This window comes from Anomaloglossus baeobatrachus, chromosome 7 (genome assembly GCF_048569485.1).
Source record: "Anomaloglossus baeobatrachus isolate aAnoBae1 chromosome 7, aAnoBae1.hap1, whole genome shotgun sequence".
NCBI lineage: Eukaryota > Metazoa > Chordata > Amphibia > Anura > Aromobatidae > Anomaloglossus > Anomaloglossus baeobatrachus.
The window spans coordinates 196976139-196988233 of NC_134359.1; the positions used below are offsets into that span (position 1 = coordinate 196976139).

At 49.3% G+C, this 12095-nt stretch overlaps 1 protein-coding gene across 3 annotated transcripts in view; it reads left to right on the top strand.

Annotated features, from left to right (window-relative positions):
* The window catches only part of MYO1B (myosin IB), a 362240-nt gene that overhangs the window by 255978 nt on the left and 94167 nt on the right, over positions 1–12095 (top strand). For all 3 annotated transcript variants that reach the window (XM_075317858.1, XM_075317859.1, XM_075317861.1), the window contains exon 18: positions 10122–10322. In XM_075317858.1, coding sequence (XP_075173973.1) covers positions 10122–10322 — 201 coding nt within the window. The remainder of the gene's footprint in view (positions 1–10121; positions 10323–12095) is intronic.

Genomic DNA, 12095 nt, shown 5'->3' on the forward strand with positions numbered 1-12095 from the left:
TCTGTCTCTTTCCCGGTCTGTCTCTTTCCCGGTCTGTCTCTTTCCCGGTCTGTCTCTTTCCCGGTCTGTCTCTTTCCCGGTCTGTCTCTTTCCCGGTCTGTAGCTTTCTCTCTCTGTCTCTCTCCCTGGCTGTCTCTCTCCCTGTCTGTCTCTCTCCCTGTCTGTCTCTCTCCCTGTCTGTCTCTTTCCCTGCCTGTCTTTGTCTGTCTGTCTCCTTCCCTGTCTGTCTGCCTCTGCCTCTTTCCCTATTTATTCCATTGGATGAAAAGATGCTTGAAAAAGACCAAACCAGTCGAAACATTGCTGTCTTTTCATCCGATGGAATAAATATGGATTGAATTTCACCCAGTGGGATGCTGTCATCCTATTTTCTTATGGTCTGTCTCTTTCCCTGTTTGCCTCTTTCCCTGTTTGCCTCTTTCCCTGTTTGCCTCTTTCCCTTTTTGCCTCTTTCCCTGTTTGCCTCTTTCCCTGTTTGTCTCTTTCCCTGTCTGTCTCTTTCCCTGTCTGTCTCTTTCCATGTCTGTCTCTTTCCCTGTCTCTTTCCCTGTCTCTTTCCCTGTCTCTTTCCCTGTCTCTTTCCCTGTCTTTCCCTGTCTCTTTCCCTGTCTGTCTCTTTCACTGTCTGTCTTTTTCCCTGTCTGTCTTTTTCCCTGTCTGTCTTTTTCCCTGTCTGTCTCTTTCCCTGTCTGTCTCTTTCCCTGTCTGTCTCTTTCCCTGTCTGTCTCTTTCCCTGTCTGCCTCTGTATTTATTTGTCTGTTTGTCTTTGTGTCCCTTTCCCTGACTGTCTTGTTCCCTGACTGTCTCGTTCCCTGACTGTCTCGTTCCCTGACTATCTCATTCAATGACTGTCTCTTTCCCTGCCCGGCTCTTTCCCTGTCTGCCTCTTTCCCTGTCTGCCTCTTTCCCTGTCTGCCTCTCTCCCTGTCTGTCTCTCTCCCTGTCTGTCTCTCTCCCTGTCTGTCTCTTTCCCTGTCTGTCTCTTTCTCTGCCCGGCTCTTTCCCTGTTTGCCTCTTTCCCTGTTTGCCTCTTTCCCTGTTTGCCTCTTTCCCTGTTTGCCTCTTTCCCTGTTTGCCTCTTTCCCTGTCTGTCTCTTTCCCTGTCTGTCTCTTTCCCTGTCTGCCTCTTTCCCTGTCTGTCTCTTTCCCTGTCTGTCTCTTTCCCTGTCTGCCTCTTTCCCTCTCTGCCTCTTTCCCTGTCTGCCTCTTTCCCTGTCTGCCTCTTTCCCTGTCTGCCTCTTTCTGTCTCTTTCCCTGTCTCTTTCCCTGTCTGCCTCTGTATTTATTTGTCTGTTTGTCTTTGTCTTTCTGTCCCTTTCCCTGACTGTCTCGTTCCCTGACTGTCTCTTTCCCGGTCTGTCTCTTTCCCGGTCTGTCTCTTTCCCGGTCTGTCTCTTTCCCGGTCTGTCTCTTTCCCGGTCTGTCTCTTTCCCGGTCTGTCTCTTTCCCGGTCTGTCTCTTTCCCGGTCTGTCTCTTTCCCGGTCTGTCTCTTTCCCGGTCTGTCTCTTTCCCTGTCTGTCTCTTTCCCTGTCTGTCTCTTTCCCTGTCTGTCTGTTTCCCGGTCTGTCTCTTTCCCGGTCTGTATCTTTCTCTCTCTGTAGCTTTCTCTCTCTGTCTCTCTCCCTGTCTGTCTCTCTCCCGGTCTGTCTTTCCCTGCCTGTCTTTGTCTGTCTGTCTCCTTCCCTGTCTGTCTGCCTCTGCCTCTTTCCCTATTTATTCCATTGGATGAAAAGATGCTTGAAAAAGACCAAACCAGTCGAAACATTGCTGTCTTTTCATCCGATGGAATAAATATGGATTGAATTTCACCCAGTGGGATGCCGTCATCCTATTTTCTTATGGTCTGTCTCTTTCCCTGTTTGCCTCTTTCCCTTTTTGCCTCTTTCCCTGTTTGCCTCTTTCCCTGTTTGTCTCTTTCCCTGTCTGTCTCTTTCCCTGTCTGTCTCTTTCCCTGTCTGTCTCTTTCCATGTCTGTCTCTTTCCCTGTCTCTTTCCCTGTCTCTTTCCCTGTCTCTTTCCCTGTTTCTTTCTCTGTCTCTTTCTCTGTCTCTTTCCCTGTCTCTTTCCCTGTCTCTTTCCCTGTCTGTCTCTTTCACTGTCTGTCTTTTTCCCTGTCTGTCTCTTTCCCTGTCTGTCTCTTTCCCTGTCTGTCTCTTTCCCTGTCTGTCTCTTTCCCTGTCTGTCTCTTTCCCTGTCTGCCTCTGTATTTATTTGTCTGTTTGTCTTTGTGTCCCTTTCCCTGACTGTCTTGTTCCCTGACTGTCTCGTTCCCTGACTGTCTCGTTCCCTGACTGTCTCTTTCCCTGTCTGCCTCTCTCCCTGTCTGCCTCTCTCCCTGTCTGTCTCTCTCCCTGTCTGTCTCTCTCCCTGTCTGTTTCTCTCCCTGTCTGCCTCTTTCCCTGTCTGCCTCTTTCCCTGTCTGCCTCTTTCTGTCTCTTTCCCTGTCTCTTTCCCTGTCTGCCTCTGTATTTATTTGTCTGTTTGTCTTTGTCTTTCTGTCCCTTTCCCTGACTGTCTCGTTCCCTGACTGTCTCTTTCCCGGTCTGACTCTTTCCCGGTCTGTCTCTTTCCCGGTCTGTCTCTTTCCCGGTCTGTCTCTTTCCCGGTCTGTCTCTTTCCCGGTCTGTCTCTTTCCCGGTCTGTCTCTTTCCCTGTCTGTCTGTTTCCCGGTCTGTCTGTTTCCCGGTCTGTCTGTTTCCCGGTCTGTCTGTTTCCCGGTCTGTCTGTTTCCCGGTCTGTCTGTTTCCCGGTCTGTCTGTTTCCCGGTCTGTCTGTTTCCCGGTCTGTCTGTTTCCCGGTCTGTAGCTTTCTCTCTCTGTAGCTTTCTCTCTCTGTCTCTCTCCCTGTCTGTCTCTCTCCCTGTCTGTCTCTCTCCCTGTCTGTCTCTCTCCCTGTCTGTCTCTTTCCCTGCCTGTCTTTGTCTGTCTGTCTCCTTCCCTGTCTGTCTGCCTCTGCCTCTTTCCCTATTTATTCAATTGGATGAAAAGATGCTTGAAAAAGACCAAACCAAAAGAAACATGGCTGTCTTTTCATCCGATGGAATAAATATGGATTGAATTTCACCCAGTGGGATGCGTCATCCTATTTTCTTATGGTCTGTCTCTTTCCCTGTTTGCCTCTTTCCCTGTTTGCCTCTTTCCCTGTTTGCCTCTTTCCCTGTTTGCCTCTTTCCCTGTTTGCCTCTTTCCCTGTTTGCCTCTTTCCTTGTCTGTCTCTTTCCCTGTCTGTCTCTTTCCCTGTCTGTCTCTTTCCCTGTCTGTCTCGTTCCCTGACTGTCTCGTTCCCTGACTGTCTCTTTCCCGGTCTGTCTCTTTCCCGGTCTGTCTCTTTCCCGGTCTGTCTCTTTCCCGGTCTGTCTCTTTCCCGGTCTGTCTCTTTCCCGGTCTGTCTCTTTCCCGGTCTGTCTCTTTCCCGGTCTGTATCTTTCTCTCTCTGTAGCTTTCTTTCTCTGTAGCTTTCTCTCTCTGTAGCTTTCTCTCTCTGTCTCTCTCCCTGTCTGTCTCTCTCCCTGTCTGTCTCTCTCCCTGTCTGTCTCTCTCCCTGCCTGTCTTTGTCTGTCTGTCTCCTTCCCGGTCTGTCTGCCTCTGCCTCTTTCCCTATTTATTCCATTGGATGAAAAGATGCTTGAAAAGACCAAACCAGTCGAAACGTTGCTGTCTTTTCATCCGATGGAATAAATATGGATTGAATTTCACTTAGTGAGATGCTGTCATCCTATTTTCTTATGGTCTGTCTCTTTCCCTGTTTGCCTCTTTCCCTGTTTGCCTCTTTCCCTGTTTGCCTCTTTCCCTGTTTGCCTCTTTCCTTGTCTGTCTCTTTCCTTGTCTGCTTGTCTCTCTTTCCCTGTCTGCCTCTTTCCCTGTCTGCCTCTTTCCCTGTCTGCCTGACTGTCTCTTTCCATATTTATTCCATCAGATGAAATGATGGTTGAAAAAGACTAAACCTGTCGAAACATTGCTGTCTTTTCATCCGATGGAATAAATATGGATTGAATTTCACCCAGTGGGATGCTGTCATCCTATTTTCTTATGGTCTGTCTCTCTCCCTGTCTGTCTCTTTCCCTGTCTGTCTCTCTCCCGGTCTGTCTCTCTCCCTGTGTGTCTCTCTCCCTGCCTGTCTCTTCTCCCTGCCTGTCTCTTCTCCCTGCGTGTCTCTTCTCCCTGTCTGTCTCTTCTCCCTGTCTGTCTCTTTTCCCTGTCTGTCTCTTCTCCCTGTCTGTCTCTTTTCCTGTCTTTCTCTTTCCCTGTCTGTCTGACTCTGTCTCTTTCCATATTTATTCCATCAGATGAAATGATGGTTAAAAAAGACCAAACCTGTCGAAACATTGCTGTCTTTTCATCTGATGGAATAAATATGGATTGAATTTTACCTAGTGGGACACTGTCATCCTTTTTTCTTATGATCTGTCTCTCTCCCTGTCTGCCTCTCTCCCTGTCTGCCTCTTTTCCTTTCTGCCTCTTTCTGTGTCTGCCTCTTTCTGCTCTCTCAGTGTCGGTCTCTTTCGGTGTCTGTCTCTTTCCCGGTCTGTCTCTTTCCCGGTCTGTCTCTTTCCCGGTCTGTCTCTTTCCCGGTCTGTCTCTTTCCCGGTCTGTAGCTTTCTCTCTCTGTAGCTTTCTCTCTCTGTCTCTCTCCCTGGCTGTCTCTCTCCCTGTCTGTCTCTCTCCCTGTCTGTCTCTTTCCCGGTCTGTCTCTCTCCCGGTCTGTATCTTTCTCTCTCTGTAGCTTTCTCTCTCTGTAGCTTTCTCTCTCTGTAGCTTTCTCTCTCTGTAGCTTTCTCTCTCTGTAGCTTTCTCTCTCTGTCTCTCTCCCTGGCTGTCTCTCTCCCTGGCTGTCTCTCTCCCTGGCTGTCTCTCTCCCTGTCTGTCTCTCTCCCTGTCTGTCTCTCTCCCTGTCTGTCTCTCTCCCTGTCTGTCTCTTTCCCTGCCTGTCTTTGTCTGTCTGTCTCCTTCCCTGTCTGTCTGCCTCTGCCTCTTTCCCTATTTATTCCATTGGATGAAAAGATGCTTGAAAAGACCAAACCAGTCAAAACATTGCTGTCTTTTCATCCGATGGAATAAATATGGATTGAATTTCACCCAGTGGGATGCTGTCATCCTATTTTCTTATGGTCTGTCTCTTTCCCTGTTTGCCTCTTTCCCTGTTTGCCTCTTTCCCTGTTTGCCTCTTTCCCTGTTTGCCTCTTTCCCTGTCTGTCTCTTTCCCTGTCTGCCTCTTTCCCTGTCTGCCTCTTTCCCTGTCTGCCTCTTTCCCTGTCTGCCTCTTTCCCTGTCTGCCTCTTTCCCTGTCTGCCTCTTTCCCTGTTTGCCTCTTTCCCTGTCTGCCTCTTTCCCTGTCTGCCTCTTTCCCTGTCTGCCTCTTTCTGTCTCTTTCCCTGTCTTTTTCCCTGTCTGCCTCTGTATTTATTTGTCTTTCTGTCCCTTTCCCTGACTGTCTCTTTCCCGGTCTGTCTCTTTCCCGGTCTGTCTCTTTCCCGGTCTGTCTCTTTCCCGGTCTGTCTCTTTCCCGGTCTGTCTCTTTCCCGGTCTGTCTCTTTCCCGGTCTGTCTCTTTCCCGGTCTGTCTCTTTCCCGGTCTGTAGCTTTCTCTCTCTGTAGCTTTCTCTCTCTGTAGCTTTCTCTCTCTGTAGCTTTCTCTCTCTGTAGCTTTCTCTCTCTGTAGCTTTCTCTCTCTGTAGCTTTCTCTCTCTGTAGCTTTCTCTCTCTGTAGCTTTCTCTCTCTTTCTCTCTCCCTGTCTGTCTCTCTCCCTGTCTGTCTCTTTCCCTGCCTGTTTTTGTCTGTCTGTCTCCTTCCCTGTCTGTCTGCCTCTGCCTCTTTCCCTATTTATTCCATTGGATCAAAAGATGCTTGAAAAGACCAAACCAGTCGAAACATTGCTGTCTTTTCATCCGATGAAATAAATATGGATTGAATTTCACCCAGTGGGATGCTGTCATCCTATTTTCTTATGGTCTGTCTCTTTCCCTGTTTGCCTCTTTCCCTGTTTGCCTCTTTCCCTGTTTGCCTCTTTCCTTGTCTGTCTCTTTCCTTGTCTGCTTGTCTCTCTTTCCCTGTCTGCCTCTTTCCCTGTCTGCCTCTTTCCCTGTCTGCCTGACTGTCTCTTTCCATATTTATTCCATCAGATGAAATGATGGTTGAAAAAGACCAAACCTGACGAAACATTGCTGTCTTTTCATCCGATGGAATAAATATGGATTGAATTTCACCCAGTGGGATGCTGTCATCCTATTTTCTTATGGTCTGTCTCTCTCCCTGTCTGTCTCTCTCCCTGTCTGTCTCTCTCCTGGTCTGTCTCTCTCCCTGTGTGTCTCTCTCCATGCCTGTCTCTTCTCCCTGCCTGTCTCTTCTCCCTGCCTGTCTCTTCTCCCTGTCTGTCTCTTCTCCCTGTCTGTCTCTTCTCCCTGTCTGTCTCTTTTCCTGTCTTTCTCTTTCCCTGTCTGTCTGACTCTGTCTCTTTCCATATTTATTCCATCAGATGAAATGATGGTTGAAAAAGACCAAACCTGTCGAAACATTGCTGTCTTTTCATCTGATGAAATAAATATGGATTGAATTTTACCTAGTGGGACGCTGTCATCCTTTTTTCTTATGATCTGTCTCTCTCCCTGTCTGCCTCTCTCCCTGTCTGCCTCTTTTCCTTTCTGCCTCTTTCCGTGTCTGCCTCTTTCTGCTCTCTTTCTTCGGTGTCTGTCTCTTTCCCGGTCTGTCTCTTTCCCGGTCTGTCTCTTTCCCGGTCTGTCTCTTTCCCGGTCTGTCTCTTTCCCGGTCTGTCTCTTTCCCGGTCTGTAGCTTTCTCTCTCTGTAGCTTTCTCTCTCTGTAGCTTTCTCTCTCTGTCTCTCTCCCTGGCTGTCTCTCTCCCGGTCTGTCTCTCTCCCTGTCTGCCTCTTTTCCTTTCTGCCTCTTTCCGTGTCTGCCTCTTTCTGCTCTCTTTCTTCGGTGTCTGTCTCTTTCCCGGTCTGTCTCTTTCCCGGTCTATCTCTTTCCCGGTCTGTCTCTCTCCCGGTCTGTATCTTTCTCTCTCTGTAGCTTTCTCTCTCTGTAGCTTTCTCTCTCTGTAGCTTTCTCTCTCTGTCTCTCTCCCTGGCTGTCTCTCTCCCTGGCTGTCTCTCTCCCTGGCTGTCTCTCTCCCTGTCTGTCTCTCTCCCTGTCTGTCTCTCTCCCTGTCTGTCTCTTTCCATGCCTGTCTTTGTCTGTCTGTCTCCTTCCCTGTCTGTCTGCCTCTGCCTCTTTCCCTATTTATTCCATTGGATCAAAAGATGCTTGAAAAGACCAAACCAGTCAAAACATTGCTGTCTTTTCATCCGATGGAATAAATATGGATTGAATTTCACCCAGTGGGATGCTGTCATCCTATTTTCTTATGGTCTGTCTCTTTCCCTGTTTGCCTCTTTCCCTGTTTGCCTCTTTCCCTGTTTGCCTCTTTCCCTGTCTCTTTCCCTGTCTCTTTCCCTGTCTCTTTCCCTGTCTGTCTCTTTCCCTGTCTGTCTCTTTCCCTGTCTGTCTCTTTCCCTGTCTGTCTCTTTCCCTGTCTGTCTCTTTCCCTGTCTGTCTTTTTCCCTTTCTGTCTCTTTCCCTGTCTGCCTCTTTCCCTGTCTGCCTCTTTCCCTGTCTGCCTCTTTCTGTCTCTTTCCCTGTCTCTTTCCCTGTCTGCCTCTGTATTTATTTGTCTGTTTGTCTTTGTCTTTCTGTCCCTTTCCCTGACTGTCTCGTTCCCTGACTGTCTCGTTCCCTGACTGTCTCGTTCCCTGACTGTCTCGTTCCCTGACTGTCTCGTTCCCTGACTGTCTCGTTCCCTGCCCGGCTCTTTCCCTGCCCGGCTCTTTCCCTGCCCGGCTCTTTCCCTGCCCGGCTCTTTCCCTGTCTGCCTCTTTCCCTGTCTGCCTCTTTCCCTGTCTGTCTCTTTCCCTGTTTGCCTCTTTCCCTGTTTGCCTCTTTCCCTGTTTGCCTCTTTCCCTGTTTGCCTCTTTCCCTGTTTGCCTCTTTCCCTGTTTGCCTCTTTCCCTGTTTGCCTCTTTCCCTGTTTGCCTCTTTCCCTGTTTGCCTCTTTCCCTGTCTGTGTCTTTCCCTGTCTGTCTCTTTCCCTGTCTCTTTCCCTGTCTCTTTCCCTGTCTCTTTCCCTGTCTCTTTCCCTGTCTCTTTCCCTGTCTCTTTCCCTGTCTCTTTCCCTGTCTCTTTCCCTGTCTCTTTCCCTGTCTCTTTCCCTGTCTCTTTCCCTGTCTGTCTTTCACTGTCTGTCTTTTTCCCTGTCTGTGTCTTTCCCTGTCTGTCTCTTTCCCTGTCTGCCTCTTTCCCTGTCTGCCTCTTTCCCTGTCTGCCTCTTTTCCTGTCTGCCTCTTTTCCTGTCTGCCTCTTTTCCTGTCTGCCTCTTTTCCTGTCTGCCTCTTTTCCTGTATGCCTCTTTTCCTGTCTGCCTCTTTTCCTGTCTGCCTCTTTCCCTGTCTGCCTCTTTCCTTGTCTGCCTTTTTCCCTGTCTGCCTCTTTCCCTGTCTGCCTCTTTCCCTGTCTGCCTCTTTCCCTGTCTGCCTCTTTCTGTCTCTTTCCCTGTCTCTTTCCTTGTCTGCCTCTGTATTTATTTGTCTGTTTGTCTTTGTCTTTCTGTCCCTTTCCCTGACTGTCTCGTTCCCTGACTGTCTCTTTCCCTGTCTGTTTCTTTCCCTGTCTGCCTCTTTCCCTGTCTGCCTCTTTCCCTGTCTGCCTCTTTCTGTCTCTTTCCCTGTCTCTTTCCTTGTCTGCCTCTGTATTTATTTGTCTGTTTGTCTTTGTCTTTCTGTCCCTTTCCCTGACTGTCTCGTTCCCTGACTGTCTCTTTCCCTGTCTGTTTCTTTCCCTGTCTGCCTCTTTGTCTGTCTGTCTAACTCTCTCCCTGTCTTCCTCTTTGTATCTCCCTGTCTGTCTCTCTCCCTGTCTGTCTCTCTCACTGTCTGTCTCTCTCCCTGTCTGTCTCTCTCCCTGTCTGTCTCTCTCCCTGTCTGTCTCTCTCCCTGTCTGTCTCTTCTCCCTGTCTGTCTCTTCTCCCTGTCTGTCTCTTCTCCCTGTCTGTCTCTTCTCCCTGTCTGTCTCTTTCCCTGTCTGTCTGACTCTGTCTCTTTCCATATTTATTTCATCGGATGAAATGATGGTTGAAAAAGACCAAACCTGTCGAAACATTACTGTCTTTTCATCCGATGGAATAAATATGGATTGAATTTTACCTAGTGGAACGCTGTCATCCTTTTTTCTTATGATCTGTCTCTCTCCCTGTCTGCCTCTCTCCCTGTCTGCCTCTTTCCCTTTCTGCCTCTTTCCGTGTCTGCCTCTTTCTGTCTCTCTCCGTGTCGGTCTCTCTCTGTGTCGGTCTCTCTCCGTGTCGGTCTCTCTCCGTGTCTGTCTCTCTCCCTGTCTGTCTCTCTCCCTGTCTGTCTCTCTCCCTGTCTGTCTCTCTCCCTCTCTATCTCTCTCCCTGTCTGTCTCTCTCCCTGTCTTCCTCTTTCCCTTTTTTGTCTCTATCTCTCTATCTCTTTCCCTGTCTGCTTCTGTCTGCCTGTCTCTATATCTCTGTCTCTGTCCGTCTGTCCACTGAAATCATATTACCTCACACATAATCTTATACTGAGAATGTCCTTCATTGCCTATAGCTACCAATCACAGCTCCTATTAATGACCTGTAGCTCCCAGCTCCATTGACATTAATGTAAGCAGGTTTTTTGGTGAATAATTTTAAAGCGCGGGGTTAAATTTTCCCCTCAAAACATAGTCCCAGGTCCCATAGTCCCAGGTTCCCAGAGTCACATGAGGTGTCTGTGCAAAATTTTGTAATTGTAAATGCGACGGTGCGGATTCCTTTAGCGGACATTCATACATACATACATACATACATACTGTACACTCAGCTTTATATATTAGATATATAATGTAAAATAAATAGCTGTTGCAAAAGACGTCCCACAAGACATCAGGAAGGTGCTTCAGGTAAAACACAAGTCTGGCATTTTTCTAAAGTGTCTTCAACTTCACAAACTATGCTGATTCGCCAGTGTCTAAAAGACGCCGTTTGAACATACCCTTGTACTGTCTTTCTTATTTTCTTTGACTGCTCTTTTACAACTGATTCTGTTAATAATTGGGTTTTTCGGATACTTACAGGTGCATCAAGCCAAATGACAAGAAAGCTGCCCATATATTCAGTGATGCCCTGGTGCGCCATCAAGTGAGTTACCTTGGCCTGCTAGAAAACGTCAGAGTGAGAAGGGCCGGTTATGCCTTCAGGCAGCCATATGAGCCTTGCTTGGAAAGATACAAGATGTTGTGTAAACAGACATGGCCACACTGGAAAGGACCGGCACGGTAAGCTTGTCTCATGCCTTATATTCCATTCATGTTGAGGATTGCTAAGGTTTCTGTAATGCCCATAAGGTCACAATGTGACTTATTTACAGTATTGTAGTCAGTTATGTACATAAAATACATTGCACTTTTAATTGATTTAAAAATGAACAATAAAGTGTAGTGTTATTCTGAATATTTTCTTTCCCAGTTACACGGTGTTCACTTTACTGGCACAACTTCCTTTCTCATGTGTTGGATGTCTTCTGTGGTTCACCTTTCATTTGTTCAGAGCTTTTTAAACCCATAACACTTGTAAGAGTATACTCATACAGGGCAGATCTGCAGTGAATGACAATAGCAGCAAAGGGGTTGGATTTTAAATTCTACCTATTGTTAGGATGAAAATGTAACAATACATGATACCTGGGCTATTCCACTTTTTATCCTCTGCGCATAGCTTCCAATGTGAGAGCATCAGAAGCGATATACTAATGACCCTCTGCTGCGAGTGTCAGCCGAGGGTCATGTGTCGCGGGCGGAGGAGGGGATGCTGCGCTCTCCCACTGCTCGGGTCCGGCCGCTGCTGCTGCTGCTCGGTGGCTCGAGCGGTGGGCCGGATCCCGGGGACTCGAGCGGCGTTCCTCGCCCGTGAGTGAAAGGGGGTGGTTTGGTTTGGTGACGCCACCCATGGTTGTGGTGATAATGGTGACACCACCGCTGCTCTGGACGGGGATCCCGGGAGCGGTGACAGGGAGCAGCTTGGTTGTTATTTCTCCCCTCCGTGGGTAGGGGGTTGGTTGTCCCGGGGCCCGGTGATGGGGTAGGGATGGATGGCAGGCGGGTTACGGGGCCTGCCGAGCTGAAGGGTCGCAGGGGCAGCGCTGTGCCGCACGGCACGGTGGTACTCACTCAGCCCAATGATGAAGACACAGTTCTCGGTAAAACACTCGGCTGGATGGACGGGTCCCACGGACGGCTGCGGTGTTGTTTCTCCCAGCAGGTTGATGGTGACTGCCTTTCCCTGCACCTAAGTACGGTTGATGGTTCCGATGTGTTCCCACCGGTAACCCGCTCCCCAGCTTGGATATGGGCTGGAGGAGCCGCTCTTTGCCCGCAGGCGCTGGCCCTGAGAAACAGTTGCCTTGGCGGTAGCGGTGTCTCCCTCTGTTGGTTGGACTGTTGCCTTCTGTCGGGACTTGACTGTTTGGAAACCCAGGAGGTCCCCTTCACTAACGGATTCGGCAAATTCACGGCGACTCCTAGCCTTGCCGGGGTCCGAAAAGCCCCTGCCAGATGGTGCTGGCTTCTCTTTGTGTACCGGTCCGGTACCGCCGGGCCACCGCCCGTCCACGGTCCTTACGGTAACTCGGATAGGCCACTCCTGCAGACAGTCACCACCGTCTGCCAACCTTGCTGATCTGTCCGTGCCACACACCCGGACCAACTTCAGGCTGCTCAACTACTACTTCCTTCTGCTCACTTTCACTACCAAACTCAATCTGCCTGGTTTTCCCGCCTCCAGGACTGTGAACTCCTCGGTGGGCGGGATCAACCACCTGGCCCACCCCCTGGTGTGATCATCAGCCCCTGGAGGAAGGCAACAAGGGTTTTGTGTCTGACTTCGGTGTGCCTGCTGGGAGTGTGGGGTGTGTTGGACTTGTGCTCTGTGGCCCCTGGCTTGTCCAGGGCGCCACACATGCAACTGTTATCTGATCTTGCAATCATATCACAGCTGCGGAGAAAAGGGAGGGAGCACTTTATCCTCATCTTCTCCCCAGCTTGTCTCTGCAT